The 21,752-nt window shown below is 30.7% G+C and overlaps 4 protein-coding genes and 1 long non-coding RNA gene across 6 annotated transcripts; 2 read left to right on the top strand and 3 right to left on the bottom strand.

Moving 5' to 3' along the window:
• Positions 1–1,292: 1,292 nt before the first annotated feature.
• Positions 1,293–5,887, bottom strand: LOC106647817 (uncharacterized). The gene is made up of 3 exons (XR_001339260.2): positions 5,717–5,887; positions 4,827–4,930; positions 1,293–3,784 (listed from the first exon to the last, which is right to left on the bottom strand). It is a non-coding gene; the product is annotated as an uncharacterized LOC106647817 (long non-coding RNA).
• A 655-nt stretch (positions 5,888–6,542) lies between these two features.
• pygo (pygopus family PHD finger) lies at positions 6,543–9,317 on the top strand. 2 transcript variants are annotated; one of them, XM_014364326.3, is made up of 2 exons: positions 6,543–6,690; positions 7,432–9,317. In XM_014364326.3, exon 2 carries the CDS (start codon positions 7,450–7,452, stop codon positions 8,788–8,790), a length of 1,341 nt encoding a protein of 446 aa, XP_014219812.2. In that variant the 5' UTR covers positions 6,543–6,690; positions 7,432–7,449; the 3' UTR covers positions 8,791–9,317. The 2 variants fall into 2 exon arrangements, with proteins under 2 accessions (XP_014219812.2, XP_089450372.1); XM_089594246.1 differs by lacking the exon at positions 6,543–6,690 and adding an exon at positions 7,086–7,140.
• Positions 9,318–9,942: 625 nt separating this feature from the next.
• Galphai (G protein alpha i subunit) lies at positions 9,943–13,119 on the bottom strand. Its single transcript, XM_014364264.2, has 2 exons — positions 12,811–13,119; positions 9,943–11,805 (listed from the first exon to the last, which is right to left on the bottom strand). Exon 2 carries the CDS (start codon positions 11,790–11,792, stop codon positions 10,722–10,724), a length of 1,071 nt encoding a protein of 356 aa, XP_014219750.1. The 5' UTR covers positions 11,793–11,805; positions 12,811–13,119; the 3' UTR covers positions 9,943–10,721.
• An 883-nt stretch (positions 13,120–14,002) lies between these two features.
• Positions 14,003–16,779, bottom strand: LOC106647788 (cyclin-dependent kinase 9-like). Its single transcript, XM_014364323.3, has 7 exons — positions 16,389–16,779; positions 16,221–16,305; positions 16,055–16,145; positions 15,664–15,830; positions 15,343–15,584; positions 15,117–15,264; positions 14,003–15,035 (listed from the first exon to the last, which is right to left on the bottom strand). Exons 1-7 carry the CDS (start codon positions 16,493–16,495, stop codon positions 14,727–14,729), a joined length of 1,149 nt encoding a protein of 382 aa, XP_014219809.3. The 5' UTR covers positions 16,496–16,779; the 3' UTR covers positions 14,003–14,726.
• Positions 16,780–17,017: 238 nt separating this feature from the next.
• LOC106647794 (cyclin-dependent kinase 9-like) lies at positions 17,018–21,201 on the top strand. Its single transcript, XM_014364332.2, has 7 exons — positions 17,018–17,223; positions 17,317–17,401; positions 17,475–17,565; positions 17,669–17,835; positions 19,729–19,970; positions 20,049–20,196; positions 20,269–21,201. The coding sequence occupies exons 1-7, from the start codon at positions 17,117–17,119 to the stop codon at positions 20,575–20,577; spliced, it is 1,149 nt and encodes a 382-aa protein (XP_014219818.2). The 5' UTR covers positions 17,018–17,116; the 3' UTR covers positions 20,578–21,201.
• The last annotated feature ends 551 nt before the right edge of the window (positions 21,202–21,752 follow it).

Below are 21,752 nucleotides of genomic sequence, written 5' to 3'. Positions count from 1 at the left end.
ACGAAATAATTTGTAATAAATCATATACAATGAAATAAGGATTAATTGTACTTTTAGCGCTATAATTGACAGAAGGTAAAAATTATAAATAAATCTCGAATATCATTTTTGTGAACTTTTTCAGAGTGTTTTTTGTAAAACTTAGAATACATAAACCTAATTTAAAGCATCCTAAATATCTATTAGCTGACCTATAAGTATGAAGTAGCATGGAAATTTTCTATTGTAAGCACAACTCGATAAAACGTAAACAATGAATTTCGGGAATAGCGCGCAATATTATTTAATTCTGCACACAGTCCCTTATTCAGTAGAAAAAAATTGTTAATTGGAATATTTTATTGGTTTGCATTGATATTAGCGACACTTACAAAATTTGCAAGAACAGCAACAATAGGAAACTCGTCAACAGCTTTTAAATGATGACGATAATAGTGACAATTGTAACACCGTTCATAATTAAAATCAACTTCAATATAAACACAAGTTATATCCAAACAAAGCCATACAACTCAAAAAATGTGTTACTGGGTTATTGACTCGATGAGCTGCAACCATGACAAAAAATCTTGACATTCATAATTGTGAAAATTGACATGAAAGTCGTTGTGTTACTTACTAATGAACGAAAGCTTAAACAAATTTCTGAAGCTGCTCCAAAAATCAGAAATTGATAGTACGATAGTTACTGCTTGTTCTAACTTCATAAATCTTACAAAACGATTTTAATTACTCATCATCTCCATAAGATAAAAAAACATATCACATAACAACATACATGTAAAAAATTTTAGTCCTAATATAACTGTCTTGTTGTCTTGTGTAAAGTGATACTCGATATGTATGCACCATCTAATTCGATGCTTATATCCATCGTTTTGAACTTGTTGTAAAATCGCCTATATTAATTCAAGATGTTTATGTAGTGTTTGAAATAACTTCAATTGTCACAAAAAATTGCTTCTCATCTGGAAATGTTCGTCAATTAATAAATTCAGATTTTTTATCATAACTTTGTTTTGCACCTAATATGCAAAGTAAAATTTATGATTATGGTAAAAAATATCTAGACCAAAACGTGCCTTTTTGTGTTTGATAAAAAATCATCTTCACTACAACAACTATTATTCAGTATGTATTGCTGCAATTTCTAATTCATGCCTACTCATAATCCGAAAAACATATAAATTCACAAAGTTTATTATTCTCAAACATAACGGAGGAATATGTAGAATAAATTTTAGATAATGATTAAATATAAATTTTCTACATATCACATGACTAATGGTAGCATAAAAGGAGATTTTTCCACTTTCCTTAGAGTCACTGATGAAAATTATGCTTACTACTTATCGATAAAGTTAGAAGATTGACTCCATCATGTATCAAGTACATGTGTAACTGGGATAGAGTTACTGCACTTCCCAACTATGTCAAATGTGAAATAACCAGGAGTCTTAGAGGAAGAATTCCTGTCAGAGAGAGACCCATACTAGACCCTTTTGATAGCAGAGTGGACTATATCACCATGGCTACTGATGGTAAGGATGTTAGTAAAGATACTCCTGCAACTCAATCCATCAAAATGAATCCCAAGAAAGGAGGAAAATATGCATTTCTGACAGGAAAGTAACGAGCTGGAGAACAGAACCCTCTTATTTGTGATGCAAGTACATCAATTGCCTAATAAAACTCATCAGAGTATCATTTTCTTATAATTCCAATTAATTAAATAATGGTATGTTCAAAATCTCACATAAACAAGTAGTAGCATAAAAGGAAAAAAAAAGAGAAAAAAACAATCTGACTGTGTCGTATGATACAAATTAATCACATAGATTTTGTTAGACCTGATACATTAAGTTAACTTATCAATGCTTATAAATGCATCTCAGGATTTGATAAAATAATGGACCCAAGATTAAATACATGCAGAAAACGTAAATACCATTTAATTGGATCATTAATGGACGAAAATTATTTTTATTTATTAATTAAGTTATTGGATGTCTTTTGATTAAAGACAAATATGGCTCAATGTACGAAATTCCTTGTCTATGAAAACTAACTGTCTTTCATTATACTTTGAAACCAAACAAGCTACAGATACAAAGATAATAGAAGTTCAGAAATAATTATGGGGCTAATATTTAATGATAATGTATCTATAAATCGTCGCATTCCGTACGTACACAAAATTATATTAACCACGACCATGAATATGTATGGTGAGCTGTAGTCTACTGAAATCAGTAAATCTAACTTCAATATAATGAAACTAACGATGACGTACTTATTGGTATCTCTTTAACCAACGATGGTATGAGGCATGTTAATACTCGGTGTGCAATATTTTTACTGTGCATGTAACAAATGATTTCCCATTTTTAATTGAAATGTGAATCTGGGATGATGGTAACGCTCTTTCACATTCACTCAAAATACACAACTTTGAAAGTTGAGGTGTTACTAAGAATTAAATATGTCATCTGAGAACACGATAATGAATAGGATAACGATATTTCTGTGGATGAAAATATACTAAATTAACAACCGTTTAAATGAGTTGTTATGTATGTTATACGGCAATACTCTAAAACCTAAAACTATCATTTCTTCAAAGCTTCATATCACTAAATTTGTATACCTGTCTCTTCGCGGATTGCACAAATGCAAAAATTTTACATGATTTCAGAATTAAAAAAAAAAAAAACACATTTCTGAAATTATTCCCTAATACAGGTCTTTTATACAATTTAATTTAAAATTATTCTGAAGATTTTAGATCACGTATATGTGGATGTGAGCAAAAACTTTTTTTACATTATTTATAACAGAATATGTATGCAAAAAAAAGTTGTTTGTATAAATTTATATAAAATTATAATTTTTTAATCCTGAAAAGGCCGTCAGCATGATAGCGAAATATTGATTATATGTATCGATTATTACTAAAATAAATAGCCGTGCTCAAAAATACTAAGTTTTAAACCTTACTATAATTAAAGTACACATGCTTTGTAAACTAATATTTTGTACAATATCGACTTAGTACATTCATTTAGGCGCTATTTTAAGTATAGTATATAAATCTCAACATACTCAATAAAAACTTGAATAGTATACATCTTTTTAAAAAATTTGCAGTAACAATGAACAGAGTGTGTACGATTTCTTATGTTTTAACAAAAAAAAATAAATAAATAAATAAAACAAAATGTTTGAAAATTTAAGTTGCTATGTAGCATGCGTAGAAATCATAGTTGCAAAATAATACATGCTTCCTAATGATTTAACCAAATCGTTTAGCTAAATTTTATATTTGGCTAAAATTATTTGATTGAAATCATTAGCATATCGTTATTATTTTTGAATGTTTCAAATAAATTCGGTCGTTATAAAAAAGAAAAATCCATTAATTAAATTATTAAGTTTTTTGGTAAAATATTTAAACATATCAAAATTTCTAATGATCCTAACTTTCAGTTGAATAAATTAGATCAATCACTTCTCACACCCACACTCACTTTGCAATTTCAAAATGAACTATCCTTAAAATTTAATACCTGTTGGCTATCATTTTTTCGAAGACTTCGGTATTCTTGTTGAGATGCAATTTATTGACAAATAGTGTATCTATGTTGTAAAAATGTAACTGCATGATGCTTAAGATCTTATTTTATAGTTCGTTTCATGGATTACATCTTCCAATTATACTTCAGTTGAGATCTCATCACTGTTTACGAAATAGGGCCATCACTCATCTCTTCTTGTGTTTTGTGTTCTAAAAATTTTTACGTTTGTATTAATATACTTAAATAAACTTAAAAAAATTAGAAATACATTCCATTAAAAAGTAAAGTCCTGAGATGAAAGAGCCATTTACTTCTCAGTACCTTAGTTTAACTTATTTATACAGTTTTTGTTGTTTTTGCAAATATTGTTTTTCTTTAAACTTAAGCTTATTAAAAATAAGCCCAGCTAAGACAACTTTATTTAGATGAAAGAAAAAATAATTCAATAAGGACATTATTATAATTATATAATTTAAATTAGCAATTAGTAGAAGTAGGAAGGATTATAATAGAAATGGTGCATTTTATCTAGTAGAGTGTAAAACAATTTAAGAATTAGTAATTTTGTGTGAAAAAAGTTGACTCATTTACTGTATATAAAAAATTAATATTATAGTTTAAATGTTCAATTTGAAAGGTCGAAAATATAAAAAATAATTAAATGTATGATAGTTAAATATGTATGATTACATAATATATAATTAATAAATATGTAATTACACAGTTAATGACACGTTTATAATCATGTCATAGATGTCAAAATCTATACTATTTTTCGAACATGCCCTTGAAAAATGTTCATTAGCTCTGCTATAAAAAATGGTTGGAAAAAATTTAATAAATTTTCTAACTACATCAATGCCAAACTAAATGTTCATTTAGTTGCCATGATGAAGTTAGTTATACTTCATAAATTTCGTTACTGCCGTTACAATAAAAATTTTTAATTTTTTAGTCTTATTTGATTAAAAATTTGTCAAACATACTTGAGTTGGATTAACCAAATTTTTTTCGTGTATAAGATTTCTCAGTGATCTAATTTTTGTATATTTTGATTTAATTTTCATCTCTTTTATATTTTTAAAGCTATTAACTGCAGAAGCATTACCGATACCTGATAACACAATAATTTTCAATTTATCTTAATTCTTCCACAGTAATTTACATTTATTTGTACACTTTAAAAAAAATATTTGTTATAATGTGGCTTACATTTTCTGCTTCTATATTTTACTATAAATATTAACTTACCTGTGATTGACGAAGTGTGTAAACAATAGACCGTGCCTTATTTTCATTCTCATTCTTAATTGATTCATGGGCGTTAATTTGTTGGAGTATGATTCTAAACAGATCTGAAAAATAATCATTGATATGTGTTATCATATGCAAAGAAATGAATAGATTTTGAGTCGGTACATATGTATGTACGTAACAAACAAATAAATAAAGTAAATCAACTCTTCAAAAAACTCTAGAATTATTGTTATCTACTCATTTAATTATTAAATTTCTTTATTTTTTAAAAAAGCGAATTAGGTTAAATTTATTGTTAGCGATGTTAGTTTATTCATAACATTGATTTATTGTACAGTGCTGAATTTTTTAACCAAGTTTGCCATTTTGTACACTCAGTATTCCAGTTTCCAGAAAATTTATTTGAAAATTGATTTCGTCACTTTTAATTCAATATAATTGTAACTTATTTTTATTTAACAATTAATTCAGCGTGGATTTACCAAAATGCTGAAGAATAGTAACGTAACACAAATAATACAAAAATATCATTTGAGATCCACGTGGTAGTGCAACGCTAATTTTAAATGTACTTCTAAATTCTAAACCTGAAACTTTACACATTTATCGAATAATACTGTACGAAAATATTTTGTATATTTATTTATTTATTTTATTTAAAAAATTTGGATTGTATATTTGTGATTGAACTCGTGATGGTTCATACGTATTGAGGTTATGATTTAACCTAAACAGACAAAGACATCAATCAAGTTTCAACAAAAAAAAACCATTTTATTACATGGTCTGAGAGATATTTCTTGATGCTCTGATGATAATTAACTAAATCATATTTAAAAGTTAAAAAATAAATCATACAACAAAAAAGATACTTCATCACTAACCTTTTCAAGACATCCAAAATGATTAAATACAAGTTGCTTGATAATGAATGTTTGTTGTGTGCGTTTAAACAAAAATTTATAAAACTGTGCAACTTTAAATGCAATATACTACATTTATGGACTGAGTGTCATGATGCCCAAAATAAAATGGCGAAGAAAAATGTATCCACTGCTTACTCGAGTCTCGTTTCTCGTAATCAAAGGGGACAAAGGGAGGGAAGATAAACCCACACACATGCACGTTTAACGTTCATATTCATATCTTCGCATATTCGCTCGGTAAATTGCCGGTGCTGATCCCATTTCACCGGAAATTTTATGTTAATCAAATAGAGTGAAATTAGCAATACCAGGCCATACTAAGTAAAGTGGCTGCTACGATGTAAGCTCTATAGGATGTATAAAACTTAAATAAAAACGTGCGCCAGTTTTCCGATTTTCCCTCCCAAACAACTTACATTACGTATAGTAAATAGAGTTTTAATAAATCAACAGATATTGACTAAGAGCTCTTCTGAATTAATAACACCGAAACTGCGGGAATTCAAATTAGTTAAAAAAAGTATCTAATACAAATATTATTTAATTTTCACGAATACAAAATGATGTGTAGATAAAATCAATAGATGTACAATTGATATTGAGTAACAACTGAGATTGAAAATTTTTTTTAAACTTCATGTACTTACAAGTATTCTACAAGTAGTAAGAAATATTGTCTCCTTTTTTTTGAAAATTCAAATTTCGCGGCAAAAATATTTACCCATTAGGTGCGGATAAAGTAGATTGCATTTTAATGGTCGGCAAACAAGTTATGAAAATTTTTTACAATTTATTGTGATGAAAGAGAAAACTTTTCCAAGGCCCACTGAAATAAGCGATGTGATAGCTGATAAACAGTCTGCTGACAGTTTAATGTCTGCAAAATGTGTGACAAGAAAAACAAGGATTTCACAACAACAAGACTTTTTTAGGTAAACACTCGCGCCAAAAAATATATTCGTTATTTACTCGTGGTGGGTATACATGCATAAGTACACACACTCTTGGGATATCTTTTTTTTTACTTTTCATCATCTCTGTTCGATCTCTATCTTCTGATCATTTCAATGTATCATCATATTTATCTAAACCTTCTATCTTGTCAATTTTCTCTAACCTGGGTCCAATTTTACTTCATCTGTAAGACTTTTTTGTTAAATTGAGGGGTTAAGGTTAGGAAGTGAACCAAAGTATTATTTTATTAAAACAACTTGTTAGCCATGCAACACTTAAATTTTAAGATTACTGTCTGAATGTTTTTGAAGAACTTATTGTGTTCCATGAGGAAATTTCTCATCTTTTTCAGTGATTAGTGTATTTAGACACCATTCATTCATAGGTCAATTTAATTTTGTGTCAGATGTACCTACACAATTTTAAAGGTATTCATATCATTCAGTATAATGGAGTTTTTAAGTAATAACTTTGATGCATGGTAAAAACGTAATTATTATGTAAAAATCAATCATAAACTTACATTCATGCCTGTTTCGTAATTTTTTTATTTTTATTTTGAGTGAAAAATAGCATTTGTAGCTCTATGCTGCCAATGATCCACATTTTTTCTCTATGTTTATGTGGACACTATATCAAGCCACTATTAATTATGCTACACCGTTCTGTAAATAAATTTGGAATTGATATTGATAGAATATAAGAATTTTAAATTGCAGATAATTAATTGGTTCAAAATGGAGTTGAACGGAATGGGCATGGGTATAGGGGTTGGTGTTGCCGTTGGTTCATCACCACCCCCCACAGCAGCAAGTACAGCCAATCCCAAGAAAAAAAGACGCACAAATGCCAACACAGCTCAAGCAGCACAACGAACACCTGCCATGCAAGACTTTGTACCTCCACCTCTTTCTGGATTCGGAGACACAGTGGTTGCCAGCAATCCCTTTGACGACACTCCTCAGCCTGGTATGAATTCAACCATGTATAATGGACCACAACAGATGCACTCACATCATCCTCATCATATGGGTAATCCACAAATGCGTGGAATGAACCCCATGTCAGGTGGAAACATGAATCCCATGATGCCTCACATGGGCAATGTCAATCCAATGAACAATGCATCAATGAGCAATCACATGAGCCATATGGGAAACATGCCCAATGCCAATCATGCAATGAATCCTAATATGAATCCCATGAGTAATATGAGGCCAAATATTCCTCAAGTCTCGATGGGATCCATGAACAATCACATGAACATGAATCACATGATGAATTCTCAAATGAGCGGTCCTCCGATGAATAGTCCCATCAACGGGATGAGCCACAACTTGGGAAGTCCGATGGGTGGTCCAATAGGATCGCCTATAAACAACATGAGTCCAAACCACATGGCCAATAGTGGTTTGAACATTCCAGCAATGAACGCGGCTAATACAGCTCTTCCACATAACGCGCCACAACCTCATCCCAATCACATGAATCCAATACGCACTGGTGGCTTAAACAGACCTCACAACATGCCTCTCGCCAATATGAATTCAGGAGTACCTAACGCCATGCTAGGCAACGATCAAATGAACAATTTGAACATGATGAGGTCACAAATAACGAACATGCCCAATGTCAACATGAATCAGCGTAATCAAATGGGACACATGGGCAATCCAATGGGAAATAATATGACGAACAATATGGGCGTCAAGTCACCTAGTCATGGAATGAACATGGGCAGTACGATGCCTCAGCACGGATTGCAAGGGCCTGCACTAGGACCCAAGCCTATACCAGAATCCACAGGAAAAGTGTATCCCCCCGACCAACCCATGATATTCAACCAACAAAATCCAAACGCTCCTCCGATCTCGCCATGTGGAATCTGCCATAAAGAATGCCATGCAAACGACCAAGCGATAATTTGCGAGTCTGGCTGTAATTTTTGGTATCATCGGCGATGCGTGGGCCTAACAGAACAGGCCTACAATTTGCTGATGAAAGAATATTGTGCTGAATGGGCATGCGACAGGTGCTTACAGTCAAAAAATATATCACTAGTTAAGTTCAAACCTTAAAATGCAATGCTCAATGAATCGTCGATAAAAGTATGTTCTATATGCTCGAGTAGTTTTTTTAATTGTCTATATTTTTATCAAATCATGGACGTACCGTTGTAGCAACATACGTTTTTATGTCATTTCAAAAGGCAAGTTGATACATTTGTCAACAATCCATCTTTACAATAAGTGGGTTGGTACAATTCGTTATTTTAAGAATAATCATTTTATGTATCCATCAGAGAACAACAGTAACAACCGAACCGTTTTTATTTCTGTAGAAATAATTTGTTAATTTCTAGTTCGAACGGAGTATTATTAAATTATTCACAAAATATTTGTATATAATTCAAGATCAAAAGTAATTCAACAAGTGTGAGATTGACAGATTCGGTTTTATTATGTCAATCAATCGAATTTTAAATACTATAAGGAATATTTTAATTTCATGTGTAAACCTAGATATAGCAATATGAAAAACTTTTTTTTTTTTATTGCCATTTTATTAAAAAAATCAACCATATACTATTATACCTCTAAAAAAACTAGCATCATTTATTGTTTAAGAATGCATTTGTATAATGTGTAACTTGTAAAAAAGTGTATCTTTTTATTATAAATTACTAAGTTATAGAATAAATTTTTACATCAAACCTTTCGATTCATAATTATACAACTATATAAAAATAGAAATAGCCAATTTATTGCAAATTGAAATCAATATGCAAGAGATCTGTTGCACTTATTAATTTTTTTAATAAATTTTTTAAGTGTTATAGACAATATGAAATTATGAGAACTCGACAAAAATACGAGCATCATAAATTCAATAAAAAAAATTGCATTCAGTAAAAACAAATCAAGATAATTTTTCATTTCATTTATTATACACAAGTTAAAAAATACATCATATTTTTTAATATCTAAGCATTAAAAAATGTGTTTAATATAAAAATCGTATTTTAGCTCTTACAATCATAAACTTTCGCGTGTTTCGTATTTACAGGCATAAAATTAGAAAAATGTCATAACTTTGTTAGATTGTGCTACTAAAAGTCTTTTTTTACATTCACAATTTTAATATTTTTATCATAACCTTCTTTTTTACAATCTAAATGGCAAGGTAAACTTTTGTACGCTTTGTGCGCTTAATTACCATATTTTTATATAATATCATTGCTCTGTTATTGTAAAAATTAGTAACAAAAGTTATTTGATCGTTGTGCATGTAATATTCATCATTGGTACAAAACTGTATTAAAAATACTTTTTTTTTTCTGCTAGTGATGCACACCGTGAAATAGGTACTTATATATTTCAATAGTATATAACGTTGTATGAAGTAAAACAATATTTTGAACATAGAACTGTTGAAAACTATCTTTAGAGATTAAATCATCATCATTGTCATGATACATTGTATAAATTGTAAAACATAAGTTTATATAAGTAAAGTAAGTAAAGAATTAATTTAATATACGATAAACTAGTCAAGCTTATATAGTTTCAGTTATCTTTGTATTTTCGATGATTATCGGTTTTGTCATGCATTCTGAATGAGTTTAATATAAGCTTTAAAATAATGCATCTAATTATATTTCATCATTAAGAAAGTTGGTGTTAAACGGATATTATTATTTAGCTGCTGAAAATTGTGTAAAATCGTGCATATCTATAAAAATTAATTTTTTTTAAACTTTATATAAATTTTAACCAAAATATAGTTCCGAGGTTCTCAATCAGCCATCCTTTCCATCAGTTTTACGAATATACTTTGATTCTTACCGTCATGCAATTGTCTTCTGTTATAAAAATATATTACTGGAAAGGCTATTATTGAATTGCATCTTTGTCTATTCAGTTTTAAGAGTAGTAATTGCTATTTCACCATTTAACCAACCACTGATGAATCGTATAATTCCCACAAAGCAGTTCTAATTACTATTCTCTTAACTGACTAAGCCACAGCTACTTAGGTTGTTTGCTATGATGATATCAGTAATAGCATCAAACACAAATTGGATATTATCTGTATCTGTGGCGCACGTGAGGTGTGTATACATTTGTTTTTGTTCTTTGCGCTTGTTCAGATCCTCAAACTTCATTTGTATATAGGCAGTACACTCCTCAAAAGTGTTTTGTCCCTTATATTCTGGGAAACATACTGTTAGTGGACTTTTAAAAATTTTTTCTGCAAACAAATCTTTCTTGTTTAGAAACAGAATAATAGATGTATCCACGAACCACTTGCTATTGCAGATAGAATCAAACAGTTTCATCGATTCAATCATGCGATTCATTTCTTCGTCTTCTGCAAGTACCAAATCATATTCACTTAAAGCAACGCAGAATATGATTGCAGTGACATCTTCAAAACAGTGAATCCATTTTTTCCTCTCTGATCGCTGACCACCAACATCGAACATCTTAAAATGCAATCCCTTAAAAGAAAAGCGTGATTCGACAATTCCTGTAGTCTTGATTCTAGTTTTTAAGACATCTTGCTGAGTGGGGATGTAGTTTGGCTGTGTTATGCGATCCAAGGCATTTAAATAATACGCAGCAGAATCATTCAGCTGATATTCACGACTGCGGGTAAGGCAGTGCTGAACACCAGCATCTTGCCATAAAGCTTTCATCAATTGTACTAATTCGTTGTTCAATTCTCCCTCTTTCAGAGATAATGCAATGGTAAAAAATTGTCTTGCTACATTTGCATTGTTAGAATCCGCAAAATCTACTTTCAGCTGACCCATAGCACGAATGATTGCCATCAAGCTTTGTATGGTATTACTATGAACAACAGACTTGAATTGTTCACGTTCTTCTGAGCTGTAACCAGTCTCGTGGATAATTTTCATTTGCTTGACTATGGTAGATTTTCCAGATTCTCCAGCTCCAAGCAAAAGTAATTTGACTTCATTTGCAATTCTTTCTCCTTCGGCTCGGAGACTCTTGTCGATTTTCTTTGATCTTTCTACTGCTGCTTTTTCACCATTAGAACTAGCTGCACAACCCATTTTGACTTTCTTTCTGAAAAATAAACACTGTTATAAAATACAGGTGATCAAATTTTTATCACAAAACTAAAATAATTAGGAGTGCAAAAATTAATATTTAAGTTTACAATTGAGTTTTTAAATTTTCATTTTAATACATCCAATAAGTTAGACAATGAAATGGAAAATACACTAGTAGATAAAAACGATTCATTGTCCAAGTTTGACAAATGTTCTATTTATTAATAAGTAATAATTATCGTTTTTGAGAACATACTTTTCGTTTATATAGAATTCAACATAAAAGTATTAAAGGCAATGAAGTTGCGAAAATTTGGATTTGCTACATGATTTGTTAATGGTAAAATTTTAATCAAAGATCTAGAAAACGTTGAGGAATCAGTTGTTAAATAAATAGACAATACTAGACAGACTTATAAAGTAAGTATTGCACATTTGGCTTATTATTTATGTATTAAAAATCAATTAGTAAATTAAAGTGAAAGCCATTTAAGTTGCTTTCTGATTTCTAATATTAAGATAAGCATGTACAAAATTTTCAATGTTGCAACAGAATGATTTTTCGAAATGTATTTGATAGCATAGCCACGATTAAACAAAATTAAAATCTTAACTAATATGGGGACAAAATCCAATATACCGTGCACTTTGTAGAATGTACTAATGAAGACCATGAAGCATAGTTTTTTTACCATAACTAAGCAGTCTAAATGTATACTCCATTCGTGATTGAGGCAAGCAGTTCTTGCAACATGAGTCATAAGTACGTGGATACTCATGTGTGAACAAGAATTTTATTTTTGCATGTGAGGAAAGAAATGCTTTTAAAATATGATTCTACCGTTCAAACATGATAAAAAAAATTATATTTTAGGATGGTCAGTTGTACACAGAAATTTGTTGGCAAATAAAAAACAAAAAAGAACATTTGACATAAATCACTTGGCAGAAATAACTGTTACAAGTTAAAACAAATGACTAAAAGACAATTAAACTGACAGTGCTCCCCTGGACTTACCGTTGATCAAGAGCAGCTCGGAGTGGAAAAAGGTTAGCTCCAGAGGTCCGGCACAACTGAAGGCCAAATGATATGGACAAAAGTAGATAAATTTCCGCTTTCCTTATCAATGAAAACTGCGGGAAAGCAAATTACACTCACAGGATATGCAGGTACCGAAAGATTACGAACATCCGTGGATATAAAAGGCACTTAGAAACTGCACAAACATATCGGAGGAAGGGAGGGGGGAGGGAAAAACAGAAACAAGCGAGTGCGGCGATTTAACTCTTATCTGTACTTATATGTGCGACCATTCATATAGGTCTCTGTTGTCTCGGTGTTTCAGTTCAGTTCAGTCTCGGGTCTCGGCTTGTGTGTGCCTTCTCTCTCTCGTTCTGCGCGTCGACGCCCGTGAACTATCGGTAATATCGAGTTCTACATAAATTTGTGTTACCAACAGGTTTAATGAAGGTTTTTGAAAATGCTTTGACCGTTCATGAAAAACTAATTTATATGTATTTTCATGGGTAATAGTCGAAATCCAGACCTTGTACTCTTATCACACAGTTTTAACAAATTACGTATGTATTATAAACAACGAAATTTTATTTACTTCTACCGCATGATAGATCTGCTTTTATATTTGTTTCGACAGAAAACTACTTGCTCACTAATTTTTATTTTTTTTATTTCTACATGATGAATAATAAGTTTCTGTTCATGCAATCGTATCATTTTTAACGTAATTACAGCTGCGATTATCATTGAATAAAATATTGCTACAAAAAAAATAATTTTGCTAACACAGGTCAGAAAGTTTTTGAACGCCAAAAATAAACTTAAAAATACTGTCTTTATTAACTGTATTTCTGACATTATTCTTAGAATTATAAAAATTTTACGTTTAGTTTACTGTTAATCTACTGTTGAAGTTACAAAGTTAAAACTAACAAGCCAAATATATGTACGTACAAGTATAAACGAAAGTACATATTTTAATGGAATTCAACAAATAAGCCACAGTATAATTCGAATGGCTTGTATTAAAAAGTGTCTAACAAAAATTAGTGTATAATTTACACTCAAAGTTATAACTTAGGCAATATTTGTTTCTGAATCCACTTCTATCAAAGATAAAAACTAGTTAATACTGTTAATTTTAGATTTAGATTGTTCGAATTAACATTTTTTTTTTTAACACTTTGATCAACTTACTAATAACTATGTTTAGAATATGTGCTAGTTATTTTTACACTTTATGAGAAAAAAAGAGAATAAATCACCATTTAGTTTATGTTCATTCATGTTATTGAACGTGCAACACATTTTTATATTTCACTAAAATACTCATAAATTGGCTTTAAATTAAAAATATCTAAAATAAACATCGATATTCTGTTGCACATGTAATTAAATAATCGTACCTAGGCACAAGCACATTCTAATAGCACAAATTGGTACGTTTTCAAAAAACTGTTGTATTATTATCGAAAAGTCAGCTATCTATTTATAGTAATATTGTTGAAAAATTTGTTACTTATTCTTACAAATTCTCATTTTGTTCACGTATGCTACACATAAATTAATTTTTCATGATTAGGACAAACTTATGCAATTATTGGACGTGTAAAGTATAAACATTTGAACATGAAGTTAGTCAAATGAGAAAATCTTTAACTTTAAATTACAAGCTATATACTCACAGTAGGACTAATTAGGTAACCATACAATTTTATCATCTGAAACGTCAAAATTTCCTAACGATTGACTGTTAGGAACATTATTAACATAGGAGAATGCAATCTTATCATTACCGTCACAATAAACTATCTATAGTTTTAAGAAAATCTATAAATAAGCATCTTTGTCCAGCAGATTGAATAGGTCACATCTCACTGTTGAAAATTAAAATTCTGCTTATAACAATGAATTTGCTAAAAAACACGATCTTGGTAGCTTGTATCTGCTACAGTAGAACTGGATTTTGTCGATCCTGTAGGCACTGAATGATGTGGATGACGCATGTGTCCTGCTCTTCTCGGTGGAGCTAAATATTCAAACATACTCTGAGTATGTTGGGCTAACATTTTACTGAGATCACAAGGCATTGGATCAGTCCAAAAAAAATCGTGATTTAAAGCTGTGTCAGAATCGAATCTATTGCTAGGATCCAAAATCAATAGTTTGTCCAACAGATCGCATGCATAGGCATCTTTAACATAAGGTCTTAGCCTTTCTTTCACCTGTAATAAAATTTTTTTCTCCGTTAAATTATTTTTAAAAATTGACTCTTAGAATGTGAGAATATTTTTTAAATAACATACTTTTCGTTTTTGGCCCTGAATTAATTCCATTTTATTAAACAACTCTAATTGTTCTACTCCGAACCAAACATCAGGCGTTATCGAACCACAAAGTTGCGATATAAGAGTCAGCTGCTGTTGCTCTGTATTTCCTTGCATTATTGGTGATCTAATTTTCGTACAAAATGATGCATTTAATGTTACACCTTCCCGTTTTATACGAATTCTTTATTAAAAATATAAATACCGAGTCCACATCTCGGCCATTATGCAGCCAGCACCCCATAAGTCAACCGGTGGCCCATAATTCCTGTCACCCAAAAGTAGTTCTGGTGGCCTGTACCATAAGGTCACAACTCTGTTGGTGTAACGGTTTGCTTGGCCGCCTTTGTTTATACTAAATGCTCTGGCAAGTCCAAAATCGGCCAATTTCAGTATACCATTTTTTGTTATCAAAACATTTGCTGCTTTCATATCTCTGTGTAAAATCTAAAATGAAGCGTATGATAAACTGCAAACGGTTATAGAAATAAATTGCCATTAAATGTAAAGTTTAATATGTACAAACCTTATTGCTATGTATATAATACAATCCGTTTAATAATTGTTGCATAACCTTTTTTATTTCTCCTAAGCTAAACTTTACATTCACATTTGAAAGTAAACCGGCAAGGTCGTGCTCACAAAAGTCAAATATAAGATAAAATGTTGAGCGATACTTATTATTTTGAGTTGCTGCAAATACAAGAAAAGTCGATATAAAAATAAAGTTAATCAAACATATGGATTGATTCATCAGAAGGTTTTATTTATACACTACTGAAAATTGCAACCTAAACTATCAAGGTACCTTTTACATAACAATTGGTTTTATTTCAGTGAAAAAAAATGTAAGGAGTATAATGAAGAACATTAGTCATAAAATAACTCATGCTTCCAGAAGTGGATGAATAAGATACCTTTAGTCCTGCATATTTCTATGAGATTGACTATGTTTTCATTTTTCAAAAGTTGCAATATTCGAATTTCTCTAAGTGCCGTGATGGGAAACTGAAATGTAAAACAAGAATGTTGTGTCACTCGTAAACAAATAAACAACTAGTGTACACAGTAAAATCTACTTACACCTTCTCTTTCGTTTTCCATCAACACCTTTTTCATGGCAACATACCTTTTATTGTTCAACTTATCGCGAGCCTTGAAAACTTCCCTAATTAACAAGGATAAATGAAAGAAATTTAATAATTTGAAGAATAACATGAAAAATCACGCTAACAAAACGTCAAGGCTCACCCAAAAGTTCCCTGCCCTATTTTGGCAACTTTTTCATATTTTGATGATTCATCACAAAATGGAAAATTAAACTCTTCCAAGTACTTTTCTTTCTCTTTGATGTTCATCTTATTCTATTTAATCACTCTCTATTCACACACAACCCACTGTATGTTTTTTGCCTTACAAATTAACTACTGCGAAAGTACGAACTTGGCACTCAAAATGAGGTTAGAACATGTTTACCATCGTACTGTACGACATGGCGACTGAAAGGGTGTTAGCAAGATGTTATCTCAACATTTTGAACTGAAGCGCTTATTACCAGAGATATTATCTCTGTCATTACCACATGGAAATTCGCATGAGGCGATAAGTTTTGAAAGCTGCGAATAAGAGAGTGTGAGCTCTCCTTGTACTTAGAAGCTGTAAGCAAAAGCCCTTTTCTCTTAGCTTCCAAAATCCATCACCTGCATGCAAATTTACATTGTCAATTGGCGCTTCAGCTGAGCTCAAATCCTAATTTTCCCCATATCGGCGTTGTCAGTTGTTGCCACAATGGCACCATAGTCGCCACCACCATGGAATTTATGGAATGGGAAAAGAGACGGTCAACGCCATGGATAGTCGTCAAATGTGAAGCAGAAGAATTTTGTTTGTGTGTAAACAAAAACTGTTTATCTCATACCTCGTTAGGAATATCCATAAAATTAATACACTTGTAACGTACGATAGTAACACACTGTAGTATGAATATAAAAGAGAAGGAAAAATATATTGAAGAGTTTGAATTTCCGTTTTGCGATGAAGCCACAAAATACGAGAAGGTTGCTAAAATCGGCCAGGGAACATTTGGGTTGGTTCTGTGAATAATTTTCTTCTTACAATTTTCTTATTGTTGAACCTTTTTTTTTTTAAATCGGTTTTGCATGCTGTTCTTTTTTTTTAGTGAAGTATTCAAAGCACGCGATAAAGCGAATCCCAAGAGATTTATCGCCATGAAAAAGGTTCTAATGGACAATGAGAAAGAAGGTGTAAGTTTTGATTGTGTTATTTGAAATTTAATGGGAGATGAGAGTACATTTTTTTTAATGCCAAGTATCACAGTTTCCTATTACAGCCTTGAGGGAAATCAGGATATTACAACTTTTGAAAAATGAAAATATTGTTAATTTAATAGAAATCTGTAGAACTAAAGGTGAGAATGATGCTACCGTCCACTTAACCTGTATAATGGCTTCTTATGATCTTATTATAAGCAGAATTATTCTTTTTTTTTTTTTTTTTTTTTTTTTTTACAGCTACGCAGCATAATCGATATCGTTCTACATTCTATTTAATATTTGATTTTTGTGAGCACGACCTTGCCGGTTTACTTTCAAATGTGAATGTGAAATTTAGTTTGGGAGAAATAAAAAAGGTCATACAACAGTTACTGAATGGACTCTATTACATACACAGCAACAAGGTTTGTGAAATATGATCATTTTCTTTATATATTTTATGATGCCCATCGTTTTGCTATTCACATTTATATTTGTATGTACTTGTAGCAATTTAATTGTATATACTTTTCTTTAAGCTATTTCATTGCTATAAAAATTAGAAGTTAAAGTATTAAAAATACACGTTGCACCTAAAAGTAATTTATTGGTTCAATAATGTTTTCGACTGCCGGTTACATTTTCACTGCAAACATTTTATAACAGTATAAAATGTTCTTACCAGGTGTATTATAGTGCCTATGTGCAATTTTTTGGTTTTGCTATGTAATACTTTTTAAATGAAGAAAACAATGAAAAAATCTACCCTTTGCCGATAAGGTAGATCACACTGTGCAAGTCAGTATTTTAAATTATTTTGTCAAATACTTCAGAAATAGGATTATTTTAAGATCGAGGAATAAAGGCGATCATCTAATAATTAGCAATCTTTTAAATAATTAAACAAATGGAAAGTAAAATTTTGCTTCATGTTTTACGATAGGTAATATTTTTATCGACTTTAAATTAACTCATTAAATAGCAGCCTGACAAGATGTGAAACGTTTCGTTTATCTTATAACGAAACCAAGTGCCTTGCCAGTGCTAGCTGTGTTATACAATATTTCTTCTATAAGATTACAAGTGATTTTGTACATGTAATCGTTTTTCATCAAAAAAAACATATAAAAAAATTCGATTTATTACTTTAAGAATTACTTGAAATTACACTAAGAGCTCTTGTGTCAGTGTATCAATAAGTTAAATTTTTATAAGGTGCCATGCGTTCCATACCGAATCATAAAATTACATGTAACTAAAGGATACAATAGATGTTTTTTTTTTAGTCATCCAGTTTGTGGTAAAAATCGGTAGGTACCTATAGTTAGGGATTTTAGAAGGAGGACTATGATTACGATTTCACTATCAGAACTCCGAAATTGAAAATAATAGATCCAATGTAGCGGACGAAAATTGAAAAATAAAACCATCGCTATTGCTTCAAATAAGTACAGAGAGATTTTTAGGGTTGCTGATCATACTATATCAGATTTTTAAAACAAAATATAGTGAATCAAAATTGTACGGCAACGGGTAAACAAACATTTTCGGGGTCGATAACCACGAACTTATCATCGGATTTCCGAAATCGATTAAAAATCGTTTAAAATAAAAATGCGATATAAAAAATGTATGAGTACCCTCTTACAGTAATATTCAATATCTCTGTTATGTGTTCATCGTCTTACTCATTATCTGTCGCCATCCCTACTTTTTGATATAAATATAAAAAGCAGTAATATTCTTGAAAGAAAAATAAAATTTTGAAGATGCATTGTGATTGCGGTAGAAAAATGCCATGCAGATAAAGGCAACCAAATACTTAAATACAATTTTTGCAATATATTATCTTGACCTTATAATCATTTGATTGTCAAAAGTTATAGATACTCATATCGTTAAAGAAAATACTGGAACGTCTCGTTCGAAATTACCATCGTACAATATTCCAAAACTGAAAGTCAAAGTCTCCACTTCAGTTATGGGTCTTTGATACTTAATTTTGTAACATGGAGCTTTAATTAAGTCAATGACTTAGGCATTCGTCACTTTGTAACTATATAGATACTTTTAAACTATCAGCAAGACGATCCAACATTTTCTTGAGCCATTATGTTCCCAAATTAAGATTCGTAGCTTCGAAACTCAAAGTATTACGAAATGTTTTCCTATAAAAAATTTCTTGTGAATCACCGCAGTACAAAGATTGTTATTCCCTGATGCCGGAAAATTAGACGTTTGTAGAATCCAATTCAAACGAGCAAAAAAATTTTCGTCAATCTTCAAATCTCAGGGTTTTTATGTTACTCTTGTTCCAGATTTTACACAGAGATATGAAAGCGGCAAATGTTTTGATAACAAAAAATGGCACACTGAAATTGGCTGATTTTGGACTTGCCAGAGCATTCAGTATAAACAAAGGCGGCCAAGCAAACCGTTACACCAACAGAGTTGTGACCTTATGGTACAGGCCACCAGAACTACTTTTGGGTGACAGGAATTATGGGCCACCGGTTGACTTATGGGGTGCTGGCTGCATAATGGCCGAGATGTGGACTCGGTATTTATATTTTTAATATAGAATTCGTATAAAACGGGAAGTTGTAACATTAAATGCATCATTTTGTACGAAAATTAGATCACCAATAATGCAAGGAAATACAGAGCAACAGCAGCTGACTCTTATATCGCAACTTTGTGGTTCGATAACGCCTGATGTTTGGTTCGGAGTAGAACAATTAGAGTTGTTTAATAAAATGGAATTGATACAGGGACGAAAGCGTAAAGTAAGTAGCGTCTAAAGTAAGTAGTATTGTTTCGTTCTAAGGAATGGATTTTCTAATGAATCAATATTGCAGGTCAAAGACAGATTGAGACCTTACGTTAAAGATCCGTTAGCATGCGATTTGTTGGACAAATTGCTGATTTTGGATCCCAGCAAAAGATTCGATTCTGACACAGCTTTGAATCACGATTTTTTTTGGACTGATCCAATGCCTTGTGATTTGGGAAAAATGTTGGCCCAACATACTCAGAGTATGTTTGAATATTTAGCTCCGCCGCGGAGGCCTGGCCACATGCGTCATCCGCAACATCCAGTACCTGGAGGACAGGCAAAACCGAATTCTACTGCGGTAGACACAAGCTATCAAGACAGAGTTTTCTAAAATGGTTTTTATTTATTAATTATATTTCAAAATCTTGGTACTTATAAGACTGTTTTAAACATGACACGTTTAATTTTAAATGCGTTGTAAGTAATGGTATGAGTTGTAAATTTTTACACAACGTTTTTATACATATGCGTGTACATATTTGTACTCGAGTGACCCGAATTTTAACAACCTTTTGTTGATAATACCAATACATTGATCATAATTTTTAATATTTCATCTCTCTTACTTGAACAAAAATTTTTTAATTTCATACATCTTGTTTGGAATAAAGAATAGTAAATAATATTTGGGTTGAAGTGCAGGCTTCTTCAAGCTGTAATTATATGGGGTCGAAAAGAAAATTTTCGTCAATCGTAACATCGTTAACAGATAAATATATTAATTACATTTATTGAAATAATAAAAGTACTCAATTAAAATACCGGTGACCGTATTTTGAATTTTTTTTAATTACGAAAATTAGAGTGTAGAATACTTATTCACATGGACTATAATAATTTTAGACTAAAAATTATTTGTACTTTGACTCATTATATTTTAGCAAAATTTGAACAATTTTATAAGGATGAAATTTGTTAGCAATCATTAAGTACAATATTGAATTCATCGACGTAACATAAGCCGAAGAACAAATATAATTGTAAGACTATTTGTAAAAAAAAAAAAATTAAATAATTTTTATATGTTTCAAGTGTATTCGCTGTACTGTTGTCTGCTTATTATCCTGTTTCCTCCACTAATACGTAATTAGGTAATTGAAAAAATTTTTCATTTAAATATTTATAATTACATATTTACTGGAGAATTTTTAAAATAATTATTTATATATTTTTTTGGTGTAACTAATTTTAAATAATTTTTTGAGTTTCGTTACGTCCGTAAAGCGATAAACACAATTTTTTGAATTTTTTAAATAAAATTATGTTTATTTTTATTGGACTGTAATCATGTCAGTTGTATCCTAACAAATTAATTATCGGAAAAAATAAAAAATAAATAAGAACACTTAAAGAAACATTGCGTTAATCCGATAAAACTTTTTATCACATAGCGCTAATGACATATTTTATCAGAATTTCAAGTAACTGATTACTAAAATTAAGCAAAGCTTTTGTTTCGAGAAAATATTCGTTTAAGTATAATACAACGTTTCTAATGCCATGCAA

Source organism: Copidosoma floridanum, unplaced genomic scaffold, assembly GCF_036245765.1.
Source record: "Copidosoma floridanum isolate Cflo_tuat_1 unplaced genomic scaffold, Cflo_Japanese_pri ptg000021l, whole genome shotgun sequence".
Classification (NCBI taxonomy): Eukaryota; Metazoa; Arthropoda; class Insecta; order Hymenoptera; family Encyrtidae; genus Copidosoma; species Copidosoma floridanum.
Note: the sequence above shows the minus strand (reverse complement) of the source record. Positions and strands in the feature narration are given on the sequence as shown.